General features: G+C 41.6%; 1 protein-coding gene across 5 annotated transcripts in view; it reads left to right on the forward strand.

Moving 5' to 3' along the window:
* The window catches only part of taok3a (TAO kinase 3a), a 129,626-nt gene that overhangs the window by 40,265 nt on the left and 72,204 nt on the right, over window positions 1–17,157 (forward strand). For 3 of the 5 annotated variants that reach the window (XM_055655580.1, XM_055655585.1, XM_055655583.1), the window contains exons 3-7: window positions 1,146–1,380; window positions 4,087–4,158; window positions 4,318–4,419; window positions 6,384–6,429; window positions 15,185–15,281. In XM_055655580.1, coding sequence (XP_055511555.1) covers window positions 1,249–1,380; window positions 4,087–4,158; window positions 4,318–4,419; window positions 6,384–6,429; window positions 15,185–15,281 — 449 coding nt within the window. In that variant the 5' untranslated portion in view covers window positions 1,146–1,248. The remainder of the gene's footprint in view (window positions 1–1,145; window positions 1,381–4,086; window positions 4,159–4,317; window positions 4,420–6,383; window positions 6,430–15,184; window positions 15,282–17,157) is intronic. The other 2 variants (XM_055655582.1, XM_055655584.1) reach the window with 1 other exon arrangement.

Genomic DNA, 17,157 nt, shown 5'->3' on the forward strand with positions numbered 1-17,157 from the left:
ATACTTTATTGTCACATAAAAATGTACATGTGGTAACCTTCATGAATCTCGATAGAAACAAGGAACTGCAGATGCTGGTTAACACACAAAAGGCCACAAAGTGTTTGAACAACAGCAGTTCGGGTAGCACCTATGAAGAACATGGATAGGTGGCGTTTCTGGTCGAGACCATTCTTCAGACTGATTGAGGTGGGGGGGGGGAAGAAGGGTTGAAGAGGGGCTAGGAAAGACAAAACATAGCAGGTAATAGGAGGACACAGACGGCTGGAGATGGGGGGATTTGATAGGCAAATTTGGTTGGCACAATAGCCAGAGTTAAAAGCTAAAGGTGTGAGACAGGGTTGAATAGTTGCGAATTACGAAGCTGGAGGAAGAAAATAGCGGGGAGGTGTGGGTGGGGGGGGGGGGGGGGGGGGGGGGGGGGAATTGGAGAATTCAGTCTTCATTATCGCAAGTGTATAGAAAGGAACTGCAGATGCTGCTTTACACCAAAGATGGACACAAAATGCTGGAGTAACTCGGGAGAAAGGTAGTAGGTAACATTTCGGGTCGGAACCCATCTTCAGACTGCCCCCACACCCCTCCCCACACTACTTTCCCCTTCCCCTGCTACTTCCTCCCTCTAGCTTTGCAGTTCGCAATTCTTCAACTCTCCGGCCTTTGTTCCAGCATCTGCCTGACAAAAAAACCCTTGCCTGTGTCCACCTGTCACGCTTGGTCCTCAATCTCCCTTGCGTTCTTCTCCCCTCCCACAATCAATCTGAAGAAGGGTCTCAACCTGAAACTTCACCTACCTCTGTTCTCGAGAGATGCTGCCTGATGTAGTTATTCCAGCACTTTGTGTCCCTACATGAATCTCTGAATGGATGATCAGGGATCAAGAAGCTGGGGCCTGAAATTACTTCCGATGACAGGTGAATGGTAGCAGATGAAAGATACTGTACCAAATAGTTGTTTCTGCATACAACTCTCTTAAAATACCAATATTTTAATGAACATTATTTCATAAACCTATATTTACTTACCGGAATGGAATATCTTTCAAATCTTAGAAATAAAATGTATTATTATTTGCAATACCAAAAACCAAATAAGAATGAAATACATTGTAAGGATATATTGTTTTCTTTCCACTTAATTTTCAGGTCATCTTTTACAGTTGTTGCTGTTTTGTAAAGGAGTATTTGTCCATGAAGGGAGAAATTCGTGAACCCTACATCACCCTCTTCCACTTTTTGATGGGCAAAGATGCCGTCTTCAACTCGTAAAGGGGCAGTGAGAGACCCAGAGGTTTCTGAGCTGTTCTTTAAGGATGATCCAGAAGAATTGTTCGTTGACTTGCATGAAATTGGACATGGAAGTTTTGGAGCTGTTTATTTTGTAAGTGAGATCTCGTTTAAAACTATTTATGGAATGCAAGTCATACAATTAAGTACCAAATCTTCCAACAGGTGTTCCTTAATAGAACGGTTATTGTATACAAGACTGCTGTAATTAATCTCAAAACACTGCAAAATACAGCACCGTAATAGCTTTATTTGCTTTGGTAACGTTGTGATTTTAAGTATTAACTAGACTAAGCAGGACCCATTGGGTCCGTGTCACACGGGAGGCCTGGTCCTAGTTCAGTGCCATAAAGCTGGAACTGCCCATGACTTTTCTTCTTGCTTTTGCTAAGTTAGCTGGCTACAGTCATTATGAGAAACTTGGGGAGAGAAGTGAAATTAGTAAGTCTGAATGAGTAAAGCCCATAAGAGGTCAGAATTGAACTGCAGAATTGCAACACAGGAGCATTCTTAGCAAAGCAATTCCAGTAACTTGTCAATATTGACCTCCAGTACTGTTTGTATATAATTTTTATGTTCTATCTGTGACAATGTGGATTTCCCCCAGGAACTCGCGTTTCCTCCCGCATCTCAAAGATATTTGGGTTGATGGGTTTATTAGCCACTCTATACTGCTGTTTGTCTGCAGGTGAGAGGTTGCGTGCGTGCGCGTGTGTGTGATTTTAAGAGGATTGTGGGAAGATATCTTTAAATATGGGGTTTGTGTAACTGTGTGCTTGAAGGTCGATGTGGACTTGGGCACAAACCACCCACCAACCACAAGACCAGAATTCACCATTATTCCTCAAATTACTGCTCCATCTATCCAAGATGTAAATTAATCTAGAGAGCCATTTCCTCCCTTCCCAGGATCCCACATAGGCAGAGGGATCTATCTATCCACTCAGGGCACCTGCTGGCTGAAAAGTCTTGCAACGGCATCAATTGTTTAATACTTGCTCATAGCCTTCCTACTGATGAATAAGCAGGGAGACTAAGCTCCCAGCTTGTGGTCAACCACACACTCCACCATGTGCAGCTGCCTAGCAAATTGATAGCTCACGGATGTCCTTTCGATCTTAGCAAGTTTGCCGCCATCTGCCCGAAAAAAGGAATACCAGCAATTACATCCATGGCAGCCTGGAAAGTCCAGTCCAAAGTTAATTATCAGTCATTGACATTAAGATTGTTAAGGGTTTGGACACGCTAGAGGCAGGAAACATGTTCCCCATGTTGGGGAATCCAGAACCAGGACCGCAGTTTAAGAATAAGGAGTAAGCCATTTAGAACGGAGACGAGGAAACACTTTTTATCACAGAGAGTGGTGAGTCTGTGGAATTCTCTGCCTCAGAGGGCGGTGGAGGCGGGTTCTCTGGATGCTTTCAAGAGAGAGCTAGATAGGGCTCTTAAAAATAGTGGAGTCAGGGGATATGGGGAGAAGGCAGGAACACGGTACTGATTGGGGATGATCAGCCATGATCACATTGAATGGCGGTGCTGGCTCGAAGGGCCGAATGGCGTACTGCTGCACCTATTGTCTATTGTCTATTGATTTCTCCTTGCTGATGCAATATCTCTGCTTGATCTCTACATTTGTATTTAATGTGATAAACAATGATAGTCTTTTCTACCAAATCTCAATAGCATTTCCACAATAAGGCATTCAGTTAGTTTAGTTTGGAAATATAGACTCTTTAGCCCACCGAGTCCTCACCGATCACGATCACCCGTACATTAGGTCTATCCTACACACTAGGGACAATTTTCAGAAGCCATTTTACCTACATACCTGCGCGTCTTTGCAATGTGGGAGGAAACTGGAGCATCCGGAGAAAATCCATGTGGTCACAGGGAGAATATACAAACAGGGAGAATAAGTACTGAGAGCACCCATAGTCAGGATCGATCTCGAGTCTCTGGCATTGTAGGCATCAATTTTACCGTTGGACGATTTACCTGGGGCCTTTACCTCCTCTTACATTGGGGGCAGCAAATCCTCATGAATGGTTTCTCAAGTATAGTTTCCACCTTTTCCAGTTTGCAGGAGTACCATGTAGTCATGTTGATTCATTTAGAATCGTTCTGCATTTGGGTGACTCTACCTCTTGTCGTTTCCATGATCTACAATAGCACGTTGCTGTTGAAAACATTATCACTTTGAACTTCAAATAAAGCTTTGAGTAACTACCCATTAACTATTAATTTTTGAAAAGCATTTCTTCCAGTTAAGGTAAAGAATTATTTCCCTATGTTCTGAGATACATTGTCATTCTGCTTTGTTGTAATAATACAGCATATCTCCACTTGAAACTGAAACACTTGACTTCACTCTTAGTATTTCACTTTTTGTGACATATAATTTATGAAAAGTAAATGGAGAACACTGAAAATGCTCAAGTCAGGTTGCATTTGTGGACAGAGAAAATAGTTTTATTTATTGGCATTTCTGAAATATTTACATTGGGATGGGTTTACGTTTTATATAGTGGACTTGACCTATCAATACATTGTTTCTCAATGTAGACTGGAATTGAAAGTGTTTGACAAATAGTTATGTAATGAAGTATGCATGGGTGTAGATGGGATTGGTGAACATTTTCAATGTAGAGTTTTATAAATTCTAAAAGATGCGTGGCTCAATTAAAATATTTTGCTCATCTTGTATGGTTTTTGCATTAGGAATGTTGGATTTGGGATACAACACTATGTATGTTCTCACGTTATTTTTAAAACATTCTCTTTTTATGTATTTGAACTTTAGGCCAGAAATGCTCGCACATCGGAGGTGGTGGCAGTCAAAAAAATGTCCTATAGTGGTAAACAAATTACAGAGGTAAGGACATCCTAAGATTACTGATTTTTAAGCTTTTTGTTTTCCATATATTGCCGACGGGTTACCCGTGACATTTAATGTTTCTGATATTTTGAGCTTGTCTTAAATGTGCAGCTGATCCACTTTATTGTTTCAATATTACTCGTTTATTTTTCACAGAAATGGCAGGACATAATCAAAGAAGTAAAATTTCTACGTCAGCTCAAACATCCAAACACCATAGAATACAAAGGTTGTTACCTGAAGGAACACACTGCCTGGGTACGTTGCAAACCTATTAAGTTTTATATAATAATTTTCTAAGGATTAAATATAGTTGAATTGCTTTTGATTATCATATTTTGCTGGGCAATGTACTTTTAGAGTGATATCATAAAGATTGAACACTTTTCTCAGTGGAAATTAGACATATAAAAATGTGGGAAATGTAAAGTGTCTCTCTCTATGGGCCTCATGCTTCCATTGAAACTTTCCATTGAAGCTCATCTTTTAATTGGCACATTAGAGCCTTAAACCCAACATTAATCTCAGTATTTGCGGAAGATAGCATGTGTTTTGCCTTACACAGCAGTTGCTAATGGGTCTGGTAATTTACATTGAATTTCTTCAGTGAAATTTTTACACCATACTCCACTGATAGTCAAAGAGTGATACAGCGTGGAAACAGGCACTTCGGCCTAACTTGCCCACACTGGCCAACATGTCCCAGCTACACTAGTCCCACCTGCCCACGTTTGGTCCAGATCCCTCCAAACCTGTCTATCCAGTACCAGTCTTAACTGTTTCTTAAACGTTGGGATAGTCCCAGTCTCAACAATGTCCGCTGGCAGCGTGTTCCATATGCACATCACCCTTTGTGTGGAAAAAGGTACCCCTCAAATTCCTATTTTTTTCCCCTTCACCTTAAATCTATATCCTCTGGCCCTCGATTCCCCTACTCTGGGCAAGAGACTCTGTGCATCTACCCGATCTATTCCTCTCATGCTTTTATACACCTCTATAAGATCGCCCCTCATCCTCCTGTGCCCCAAGGAAGAGTCCGAGCTTACTTAACCTCCCCCAATAGCTCAGACCCTCTAGTCCTGGCAACATCCTCATAAATCTTCTCTGTAAATGTTCCAGCTTGACAACATCTTTCCTATAAAATGGTGCCCAGAACTGAACACAATACTCTAAATGCAGCCTCACCAGCGTCGTTTACAACTACAACATTTCCTCCCAACATCTGTACTCAATACTCTGACTGATGAAGGCCAATGTGCCAAAAGCCTTTTTGACCACACTATCTACCTGTGACTCCACCTTCATGGAGCCATGCACCTGCATTCCTAGATTCCTCTGCTCTACAGCACTTCCCGGAGCCCTACCATTCACTGTCTAGGTCCTGCCTGTTAGACTTCCCAAAAAGCAACACCTCGCATTCCATCAACCTTTCCTCGGCCCACCTGGCCAATCGATCAAAGATCCTGCTGCAATTTTTCACAACCATCTTCACTATCTGCAAAACCACCCACTTTTGTATAATCGGTAAACTTGGTCACACGACCAAAACTTAAGTTGCATCAATGTCTTGTTTGTCAATTAAATCTAGGTCTCGTGGATCTTATTTTTCTAAATTCTTTATCTCCCTCTTGATGCTTTTTTCCCCTCCATGCCTGTCTACCTGCGCAATGAACCTATCCAAAGTCTACATTTCATAATGACAACTCAATTCCTACCCCATCAAGTATTTTAGTAATTGGTCATTTTTATTTCTGAATTGCACCATCTGCAATCATTTGTTTTTTGTGTGAGGATCCCATGTGTTTCCTTTGAAGCGCTCATCGCTGTGTTCTAGAAACCTCAAAACCTTATGTATGCAATATCATTGCGTACCTTTAGGAAACTTTGGAGCAACTTCTTCACTCAACATTAAGAATGTTGAATCCTCTACGTGAAAAATAGACATTAAATAGCATACCAAAACCAACCGCAATAACAATGAAAAAGGTGTAGCAGTGCATGCTGGTAGGGTGAGATGGAGGTGGTGGTGAAAAAAAACCTTTCTGGTATGTTGTTAGGGCTGAGAAACCTGTTTCAGATCATTTTTAAATGCAACTTGTAGATTTTTATTTATTGTTAATTATAGATTAGTAATTTTACTTTATTTTACTTTAATCCAAATATTAGTTCATGTACTGGATATTTTGTATGGTCAAGTAATCCTTAGCTATGTTTAATTTCAGATGGTTATGGAATACTGCCTTGGATCAACTTCTGATTTATTGGAAGGTAAGTGTCATTAAAAAGTCGCATGTCGGCACAAACAATGTCGGAAAGAAAGGGATGAATATTCTGCAGCGTGACTTTAGAGAGCTCGGAAAAATGTTGAAAAGCAGGACCTCCAGGGTTGTTATCTCCGGTTTGCTTCCAGTTCCCCGTGCTGGCGAGAGCAGGAACAGGGAGATACGGGACCTGAACGTGTGGCTGAGGAACTGGTGCACGGGGCAGGGATTTAGATTCTTAGATCACTGGGATCTGTTTTGGGGTAAGGGGGAACTGTACAAAAGGGACGGATTGCATCTTAACAGGTGTGGGACCAGCATTCTGGCAGGCAGGTTTGCCACTGGGGCAGGGATTTCGTTGTCTTAATGCATTTTGTTGTCTCTGTGCTGTACACTGACAATGACAATTAAATTGAATCTGAATCTGAATCTGAATCACTGCTACACGGGTGGCTTTAAACTGAATAAGGGGGGTGGGGTGTCGAATGGGATAGTGGAGGATGGAGTTAAAGGGAAAGGGTTTCTTAAATGTGTGAGCGTAGAGACCGAGGGGTGTAAAATGAGGGTAGAAGCAATAGGTAGCAAGGTGAAAAGTAAAAGTGGCAGGCAGACAAAACCAGGACAAAAATCAAAAAGGGCCACTTTTCAACATAATTGTGTAAGGGGTAAGAGTGTTGTAAAAACAAGCCTGAAGGCTTTGTGTCTCAATGCAAGGAGCATTCGTAATAAGGTGGAGGAGTTGAATGTGCAGATAGCTATTAATGACCATGATATAGTTGGGATCACGGAGACATGGCTCTAGGGTGACCAAGGCTGGGAGCTGAACATCCAGGGATATTCAATATTCAGGAGGGATAGAGAGAAAGGAAAAGGAGGTGGGGTAGCGTTGCTGATTAGAGAGGAGATTAACGCAATGGAAAGGAAGGACATTAGTTTGGAGGATGTGGAATCGGTATGGGTAGAGCTGCGAAACACTATGGGGCAGAAAACGCTGGTGGGTGTTGTGTACAGGCCACCTAACAGTAGTGAAGTTGGAGATGGTATCAAACAGGAAATTAGAAATGCGTGCGACAAAGGCAAAACAGTTATAATGGGTGACTTCAATCTACATATAGATTGGGTGAATCAAATTGGCAGGGGTGCTGAGGAAGAGGATTTCTTGGAATGTATGCGGGATAGTTATCTAAATCAACATGTAGAGGAACCAACGAGAGAGCAGGCTATTCTAGACTACGGTATTGAGTAATGAGGAAGGGTTAGTTAGCAGTCTTGTTGTACGTGCCCCCTTGGGCAAGAGTGACCATAATATGGTTGAGTTCTTCATTAGGATGGAGAGTGACATTGTTAATTCAGAAACAATGGTTCTGAACTTAAAGAAAGGTAACTTTGAGGGTATGAGACGTGAATTGGCCAAGATTGACTGGCAATTAATTCTAAAAGGGTTGACGGTGGATATGCAATGGAAGACATTTAAAGACTGCATGGATGAACTACAAAAATTGTTCGTCCCAGTTTGGCAAAAGAATAAATCAGGGAAGGTAGTACATCCGTGGATAACAAGGGAAATCAGGGATAGTATCAAAGCTAAGGATGATGCGTACAAATTAGCCAGAAAAAGCAGCATACCGGAGGACTGGGAGAAATTCAGAGGCCAGCAGAGGAGGACAAAGGGCTTAATTAGGAAAGGGGAAATAGATTATGAAAGAAAACTGGCAGGGAACATAAAAACTGACTGCAAAGGTTTTTATAGATATGTGAAAAGAAAGAGATTAGTTAAAACAAATGTAGGTCCCTTGCAGTCAGAAACAGGTGAGTTGATCATGGGGAACAAGGATATGGCGGACCAATTGAATAACTACTTTGGTTCCGTCTTCACTAAGGAAGACATAAATAATTTGCCGGAAATAGCAGGGGACCGCGGGTCAAAGGAGTTGGAGGAATTGAGTGAAATCCAGGTTAGCCGGGAAGTGGTGTTGGGTAAATTGAATGGATTAAAGGCCGATAAATCCCCAGGGCCAGATAGGCTGCATCCCAGAGTACTTAAGGAAGTAGCTCCAGAAATAATGGATGCATTAGTAATAATCTTTCAAAACTCTTTAGATTCTGGAGTAGTTCCTGAGGATTGGCGGGTAGCAAACGTAACCCCACTTTTTAAGGAGGGAAAGAGAAAATGGGGAATTACAGACCAGTTAGTCTAACATCGGTAGTGGGGAAACTGCTAGAGTCAGTTATTAAAGATGGGATAGCAGCACATTTGGAAAGTGGTGAAATCATTGGACAAAGTCAGCATGGATTTACGAAAGGTAAATCATGTCTGACAAATCTTATAGAATTTTTCGAGGATGTAACTAGTAGCGTGGATAGGGGAGAACCAGTGGTGTATCTGGACTTCCAGAAGGCTTTCGACAAGGTCCCACATAAGAGATTAGTATACAAACTTAAAGTACACGGCATTGGGGGTTCAGTATTGATGTGGATAGAGAACTGGCTGGCAAACAGGAAGCAAAGAGTAGAAGTAAACGGGTCCTTTTCACAATGGCAGGCAGTGGCTAGTGGGGTACCGCAAGGCTCAGTGCTGGGACCCCAGCTATTTACAATATATATTAATGATCTGGATGAGGGAATTGAAGGCAATATCTCCAAGTTTGCGGATGACACTAAGCTGGGGGGCAGTGTTAGCTGTGAGGAGGATGCTAGGAGACTGCAAGGTGACTTGGATAGGCTGGGTGAGTGGGCAAATGTTTCGCAGATGAAGTATAATGTGGATAAATGTGAGGTTATCCATTTTGGTGGCAAAAACAGGAAAGCAGACTATTATCTAAATGGTGGCCGACTAGGAAAAGGGGAGATGCAGCGAGTCCTGGGTGTCATGGTACACCAGTCATTGAAAGTAGGCATGCAGGTGCAGCAGGCAGTGAAGAAAGTGAATGGTATGTTAGCTTTCATAGCAAAAGGATTTGAGTATAGGAGCAGGGAGGTTCTACTGCAGTTGTACAGGGTCTTGGTGAGACCACACCTGGAGTATTGCATACAGTTTTGGTCTCCAAATCTGAGGAAGGACATTATTGCCATGGAGGGAGTGCAGAGAAGGTTCACCAGACTGATTCCTGGGATGTCAGGACTGTCTTAAGAAGAAAAACTGGATAGACTTGGTTTATACTCTCTAGAATTTAGGAGATTGAGAGGGGATCTTATAGAAACTTACAAAATTCTTAAGGGGTTGGACAGGCTAGATGCTGGAAGATTGCTCCCGATGTTGGGGAAGTCCAGGACAAGGGGTCAAAGCTTAAGGATAAGGGGGAAATCCTTTAAAACCGAGATGAGAAGAACTTTTTTTCACACAGAGAGTGGTGAGTCTCTGGAACTCTCTGCCGCAGAGGGTAGCCGAGGCCAGTTCATTGGCTATATTTAAGAGGGAGTTAGATGTGGCCCTTGTGGCTAAGGGGATCAGAGGGTATGGAGAGAAGGCAGGTACAGGATACTGAGTTGGATGATCAGCCATGATCATATTGAATGGCGGTGCAGGCTCGAATGGCCGAATGGCCTACTCCTGCACCTAATTTCTATGTTTCTATTAAGTAAGCATTGAAACATTTAATTAAACAAAATCAGGCTTTCATGTGTAGTTCAAATCAAGTTATTGTCAGATGCACAAGTTCATTCAGTACAGGTATCATGAAAACCTTGCAGCAGCATCAGAGGCACATCGACTACCAAACAAAAACATTGTCTGTAAATTTTACATAAAATCACACAAAATTCTCCAAGACAGTAAAAAGGAAACTGCAAAAAGAGATATTGCTGCAAAACACAATTTTATAATAAACATGTCCAAGTTAGAGCTAGATACAAGTAACGGCAGATGCAGTTTTCAAAAAATGACATAAATATTGGAGTAAATCAGCAGGTCAGGCAGGATCTCTGAAGAATGGATAGACAATGTTTCAGGCTGGGACCTTTCTTCAGACTGATTGTAGTGGGGGAGGAGGCTGAAAGAGAGGTGGGTGTGGGACAAAGTCTGGCAAGTGATGGGCAGATACAGTTAAGGGGAGGGGGTTGATTGGCAGATGGTTGGACAAAGGTAGAGGTGAAAAGACAAAAAGTGTGAGATTAGGAGAGGAGTGAAATATGAAGCCAGTGGAAGAAAGATAGGTGGAAGAGGAAAGGGAGACATGAGGGGACATTCAGGTGGGTGGGAGGGTGTTTGTAGGTTAGTTACCTGAAATTGGAGAATTCAATGTTTATACATTGTAAGCTACCCAAGTGGAATAAGAGGTACAGTTCCTCCAGTTTCATGTGGGGTCTGACAACGGAGGAGGCCCAGGGCAGAAAGATCAGCAAGGGAATGAGAAGGGCAATTAAAATTTTAGGAATTGGAGAATCCAGCTGGCCTTGGCATACCGAGTGCAAATGTTTGGCGAAATGGTCGCCTCGTCTACACTTCGTCTCGCTGATGTATCGGGGGGACCATGTCAGGAGTACTGAATGCAGTAGTTGAGGTTCGAGAAACCTCTGTCTCACCTGGAAGGACTTGGTTCCCTGGATGGAAATGAGGGAGGAGGTCTAGAGATAGCTGTTACATCTCCCGCAGTTGCAGGGGAACGTGCCTGAGGAAGATGCGGTTTGGGTGGCAAGGGATGAGTGAAATAAGGAGTTGCGGAGGAAATTATCTGAATAAAGTGGTGAAGGTGGAAAGATGCGACTGGTGGTGAGATCAGGTGGAAGGTAGCAAAAATGAAAGATAAGGAGCAGGGGAACTCTGCTTGGGGGGAGAGGGAGCGAGAGCAGAACTATGGGACACAGAAGAGATGCGAGTGAGGGACCTATCTCCGACAGTGATGGGGTGGGGGGGGAATCAAGTTTATTATAGAAAGAGGACATCTTGGGTGTCATAGAATGGAGAGCCTCCTCTTGGGAACAGATACAGTGGTGACAGAAATTGAGAATAGGGGATGGTGTGTTTGCAAGAAGCAGGGTAGGAGGAGGTGTAGTCCAGATATTGTGGGAGTTGGTAGGTTTGTAGTAGATGTCAATTGATTGTCTGTCCCGCATAATGGAGACAGAGAGATCAAGAAAACAGCGAGAGGTGTTAGAGATAGTCCAAGTGAATTTCAGGGCACGGTGGAAGTCAATGGTGAAATTAATGAAAGCAAGTTCTGCTTGAAGGCTGTCATCAGCGAAATGGAGAGTTGGGGGATGGCACCAGTGTATATGTAGAGCAAGTATGTTCGACATAACCAACAAACAGGCGGCATAGCTGGGACCCATGCAATTACCTAGGGCTACACCTTTACCTTGAAGAAAGTGAGAGGAGTCGAGAAGTTGTTGAAGTTGAAGACAAGAACCCTGGGTGGAATAGAGTGTTAGTACAGGGGAACTAATTAGATTTCTTCAAGGAAGAACCGGAGCTGCTTTGAGACCTTCCTGGCGGGGAATGGAGGTGTAAAAGACTGGACTGAGGTAAAGATGAGGCAATGGAGGCCTAGGAATTGAATTATATTTAACTGTGATCTAGGTCAGAAGGGACTTGACGTGGTCTGCAGTGTACCATTGTTAGCATAGGAATAGAATTTTTGAAAAGTACTTCTTTCAGAATGTTGTCCCCTTGTTCAAGAGATCATGGCACCCTCTCCATTAGCTCCATTTTGAGGCACTAATCCTATTTAGTGATTCCATTTCCATGAAATGGAAATCAATCCTATCTGTTGATTTCCATTTGAAGTGTGCTCCATGATAAAAATCCTTCAAGGATTCATAAATCAGAGGAGCAGTATTAGGCCCATCAAGTCTACTTCACCATTCAATCAGGGCTGATCTATCTCTCCCTCTCAATTCCATCCTTCTGCCTTCTCCCCATAATCTTTGACACACTTACTAATCAAGAACCCGTCGATCTCCTCTTCAAAAATAGCCACTGACATGGCCTCCACAGCCATCTGGAGCAATGAATTCCACAGATTCACCATCCTCTGGCTAATGAAATTCCTCATCATCTCTTTTCTGAAGGCACATCCTTTTATTCTGAACCTATGCCCTCTGGTTCTAGACACTCCCACTAGTAGAAACATTCCACATCCACTCTAACCGAACCGTTCATTATTCGGCAAGTTTAATCTCTTTTCATATTCCCACATTTTTCTGGGGGTAAAAAAAATAACCTGGATTTAACATTTACCCCAACTCATCCATGCTGACAATTTGCCCCATCTCCAGTAAGCTAGCCCCATAGCCCTCTAAACCTTTTCTATCCATGTACCTGTCCAAATGCCTTTTTAGATCTTTTTATTGTACCTGCCTCAACAATTTCTTCGAGCAGCTCTTTGAATATATCTCCCACACTGTGAAAAGCTCCTTTCTTGCGTTTCTATTATCCCCCCCCCCCCCCCCCCCCCTCCCCCCCCTCACAATTCTACTTCCTTTAACTCATGGGGAAAAGACTTTGTGCATTTACCCTATTTATTCCCCTCATGATCACCCCTCAGCCTCCTGCATTCCAAGGAATAAAGTCCTGGCCTCCATTTTAGCATAAGCCCTTGAGTGAGTTGTGGCAACATTTTCATAAATCTTCTCTGCACTCTTTCTCACAGCAGGATGACCACAACTGAACACAACAGTCTTGTCCAGAAACAGTAGTTCCTCTCTTCAACCCAAATAATTTGGAGTTTTTTTGTGATGCCCGAACTGTAAACCAGAAGGTTAAAGTTTGCATATTTTATTTAAAGCCAAAGCATGTATAGAAAGCAGAGTTTTGCCTTCTGGTTTCAAGTTCCAAAAATAATTGAGATTAAGAGACAAAGGTACATTTAAATATTGAAATTTTTTAATCACAATTGTAAATGTAAACTTTCAGTGGTTGATTGGTACTATTTAAGTCTTTGCATAGCAGCTGTTTAAGTACGGTAAACAACTCACTTTCATGGACAAACTTGTTAACAGTAAGTAATTCATCTATTTTACCTTTGTGTTTGAATGCTGCTTCTCTTGAAGTGCCAGTGAAGCTTGTGGATTGGACAGAAATGTCCTGATATTAATGTTTAGCTGGGCATGTGCAAGCAGTTTAATTGTTGAGTTGCAGGAACCATGTTGTTCTTTCTCTATCAATCGCTATTATTGCAACTGTAAAATCTGGGCACTCTGATTTTATTTTTATGCTGATGGAATGTTTGATAGAACTTTAACAAATGTTTTTTTGCCGCAATTGCCGGTATATTCGGTCTCCTATGCCTCTGTTTAAAATAAATGATTTATTTTGATAGTAATCGGAGGAATTTGACTAGTTCATTGAAAGTCAAGTTAAGTAACAAGGATCATTGAAGGATTAATATTTATTGAGGGCTAGTTATAAGCATACTAGTTAAAGGATAGTTGAAAGCTCTGTTTGACCTGTCCTTGGGATATTAAAAAAAACTTTTTTTGAAATGCACAGTGATTGAGCAGCAGTACAGTGATGTGCAAGTAATGGAGCTGCTGTCTCGCAGATTCACAGGCTCAATCCTGGCCTCTTGATACTGTCTGTGGAGTTTGCATGTTCTCACTGCAACTGTATTGTTTCCTCCTATATCACAAAAATGTGTGGGTTGGTCGGCTAACTGGCCAGTGTATATTGTCTATAGAGTATCGGTCTTTACAGATTCTGGGAGGAGTTGATGGGAGTGTAAAATAATAAAATAGTGTAGGGCCAAAGTTCTGTTTCCTTGCTAAATGACTTTACGACTCCACCAGGGAACAGAGATTACACTATGTTAAATGACTGCAAACTCAGGTTATGTTCCTTAGCTATCCAAACCCATGCAGGAGATTGCCAAGGTAGAAGGGCTATTACAATTGAATATGTTGCAGCAGGATACATTTAAACTGAATCAGTTGTATGAAACCTGAAATATATATATTATAGCCTAGTTTATGAAATCTGGATTATTGAGAACATTATAAAGGCTTCATTATTTCGGATGCTATAAAATGGATAGGCAATAAAACTGTTTTGGTTCCAATTGCCTGTATCAATGTAGTAAAGTCATCTGAAATGGACAATGGCTTTTGTTTCTATGTTATTTTTACAGTTTACTACCTGTCCTGTCATACTGGAACTTTAAATGCTCCCTTCCTTTTTGAAAGTGATTGGAAATATATGCTCCATAATGTGTTGCTGAGCCACTATACACCACATTTCCTGGGAGTGCGCAATCATTTATTTTAGACACATTTAAATAGATCTTTGAAACTTTAACTTTAATGTTCAATTGCCTTCCCTAATTTGGATAGGATTAATTTCTGACAATAGATTTATAATCTGCAGCTGTACATGCACAATATATATAAATGTTTAAAATTTGTGCGTAGGTATGAAATAATTTGGCATAGTTACAGTTTCATTAACTATTTATGCACTGCTTGATCTGGAAGTGTTTGATCTGACAGCCATTGCCTGAAGAATGAAAGTGTCCATTTTTATTGCTTTTGCATCACTGAGCTAAAGCTTTACCGAAGGAAATGTATAACATATTTAAATTATAGTATTATTTAGACTGAAAATATCATGCATGCTATGTTTGTATTTTTGCTTTGAAGTAATGCTTTAAGTAAAATTAGAATGGAAGGGATTTTTAAAAAATCAGCTGTGATTTCATTAAGTACGTTTTAATGTTACTGCTTTTTGAGTTTTGCGGCTCTGTTTCTTTACAGAACTTTAATGAGCAACCAGTATAACACTGAAGCCAAAATGTAAAGAAAGATCTAATATTGAAAGAATTCTCTCTCTTTAGTTCACAAGAAACCACTTCAGGAAGTGGAGATTGCTGCCATTACCCACGGTGCCTTGCAGGGGCTGACCTACCTGCACTCTCATAATCTGATACATAGGTGAGAAAATATGGCTTAAAATGCATTTACATTTTACTTGTCTCTCTAAAAATGGATTTGTCCTCTGAAGTTGAGTTAGTAAATTAACTATCCATGATATGCAAGCTTGCTTTCTCTGAGAATAGTGGAACTGATGTTCAATGATTTAGAAAGGAAATTAGATAAGCACTTGAAGGATGTAAAACTGCAGGGCTACAGGGAAAGTTGGATTATGGGATTAATTGTATCACTGCACAGAGACCAAACTGGACTGAGTGGGGTTTTTTTATACTGAAATCTCACAAATGAGAAAATGGTTTGATCTGTTCTAAAATATTTTTTAGTACATGGCAATCACATTTTTTTTGATAATCCAACATTTTTGGCACTAGATTTTGGTACATTAATCCATGAAGTCATAGTGAAGATATCCCCTATATGGTAAATTAATTTATGCATCTACAGCTATAGTTCTGTAATTGTTGTTCCTGGTACCTTTTATATTATTTTCGTTAAAATAATGGCAGTTGTCTTTGGGTACAGACTTTTAAATGACATCCCTTTTTAACTATTTTCCTTCAAGAACTAAAACATATAGACCTGTGTAATCCCTGCTCATGAAGACCATTGCAGTTTAGATGGTTTTCAAGTACAAGAATATATTTCTTGTGACATGACGTAAAATGCAGAAACGTTCTCCACTGCAAATGCACTAAAACATTCCTAAAATCCCACTCGGTTTCAAAAATAATTCAAGTTCAGGAAATATTGGGAAATATTTCATGAGCTTGGGGTTTCGGCAACAGAAAAAGTTTGGCAGTATATTATTGTCAGTGCAAAAGAGGCTAGAATGAGAGGAATGAGTTTACATTATAGGACTGGAGGGGATTGCAAAAGTAATGTGTGCTGGTTTGTGGGGAGATTTGACAACGTGACTCGGGGTCAAAATTGAAATCATTGTCATGTTTGATGGCAGCAACGTTATAAAACAAAGTGGAAGCAAGGAACTGTGGATGCTAGTTAAAAGACAAAAGGACGCAAAGTTGCTGGAGAGTAACTCAGCAGGTCAGGCAGCATCTCTGGAGAGCTTGGACAGGTGACATTTCAGGTTGAGACCCTTCTACAGACTGATTGTAGGAGGGTAGAAGAATGCCGGCAGAGGGGAGAGGCAGAAAAGTGGCAGGTAATGGGCGGACAAGGGCCAGGATCGTGTTTGACAGACAGGATAAAAACCAGAGGTGTGAGACAGGAATGAATACTTGCAAAATTAGCTATTTATGAACAGAAACAGGGAGGAAAGTAGCAGGGGGAGGGGAGAAATAGGTGGGAGTTCAGATGAAGCAAAAGGGAGGGGGGAGAAAGTGGTTAGTAAAGGGAGAGAGAGGGGTTTTGGGGGGGGGGGGGGGTTGGGGGTTGAGGTCACCTAAAATTGGAAAATTCCATGTTCATACCATTGGGTTATAAGCTACCCAAGCGGAATATGAAGTTATGTTCCTCCAGTTTGCGTGTGGCCTTGAATCTGACAATACAGAACCCCAGGACATAAAGGTCAGTATGGAAATGGGAGTTAAAATGGTTAGCAACCGGGAGATCATGTAGGCGTTGACAGACCGAACGCAAGTGTCCAGTGAAGTAGTCGCTGAGTCTCCGCCGACGTACAGGAGGCCAAATTTTGTTAGCGAAAGTGCACATAAACATCTTTCTCACATAGAAGGACTGCTGGAGTCCCTGGATGGAGGAGATGGGGAATAGGGAGGAGGTATAGGGACAAGTGTTGCATCTCCTGCGGCTGTAGGGAAAACTACCTGGGTTGAGAATGGTTTGGGTGGGAAGGGATAAGTGAAACAAGGAGTTGCAGAGGGAGTGGTCTCTGCGGTCGGCAGAAAGGAGTGGAGAT

This window comes from Leucoraja erinacea, chromosome 25 (assembly GCF_028641065.1).
Source record: "Leucoraja erinacea ecotype New England chromosome 25, Leri_hhj_1, whole genome shotgun sequence".
Classification (NCBI taxonomy): Eukaryota; Metazoa; Chordata; class Chondrichthyes; order Rajiformes; family Rajidae; genus Leucoraja; species Leucoraja erinaceus.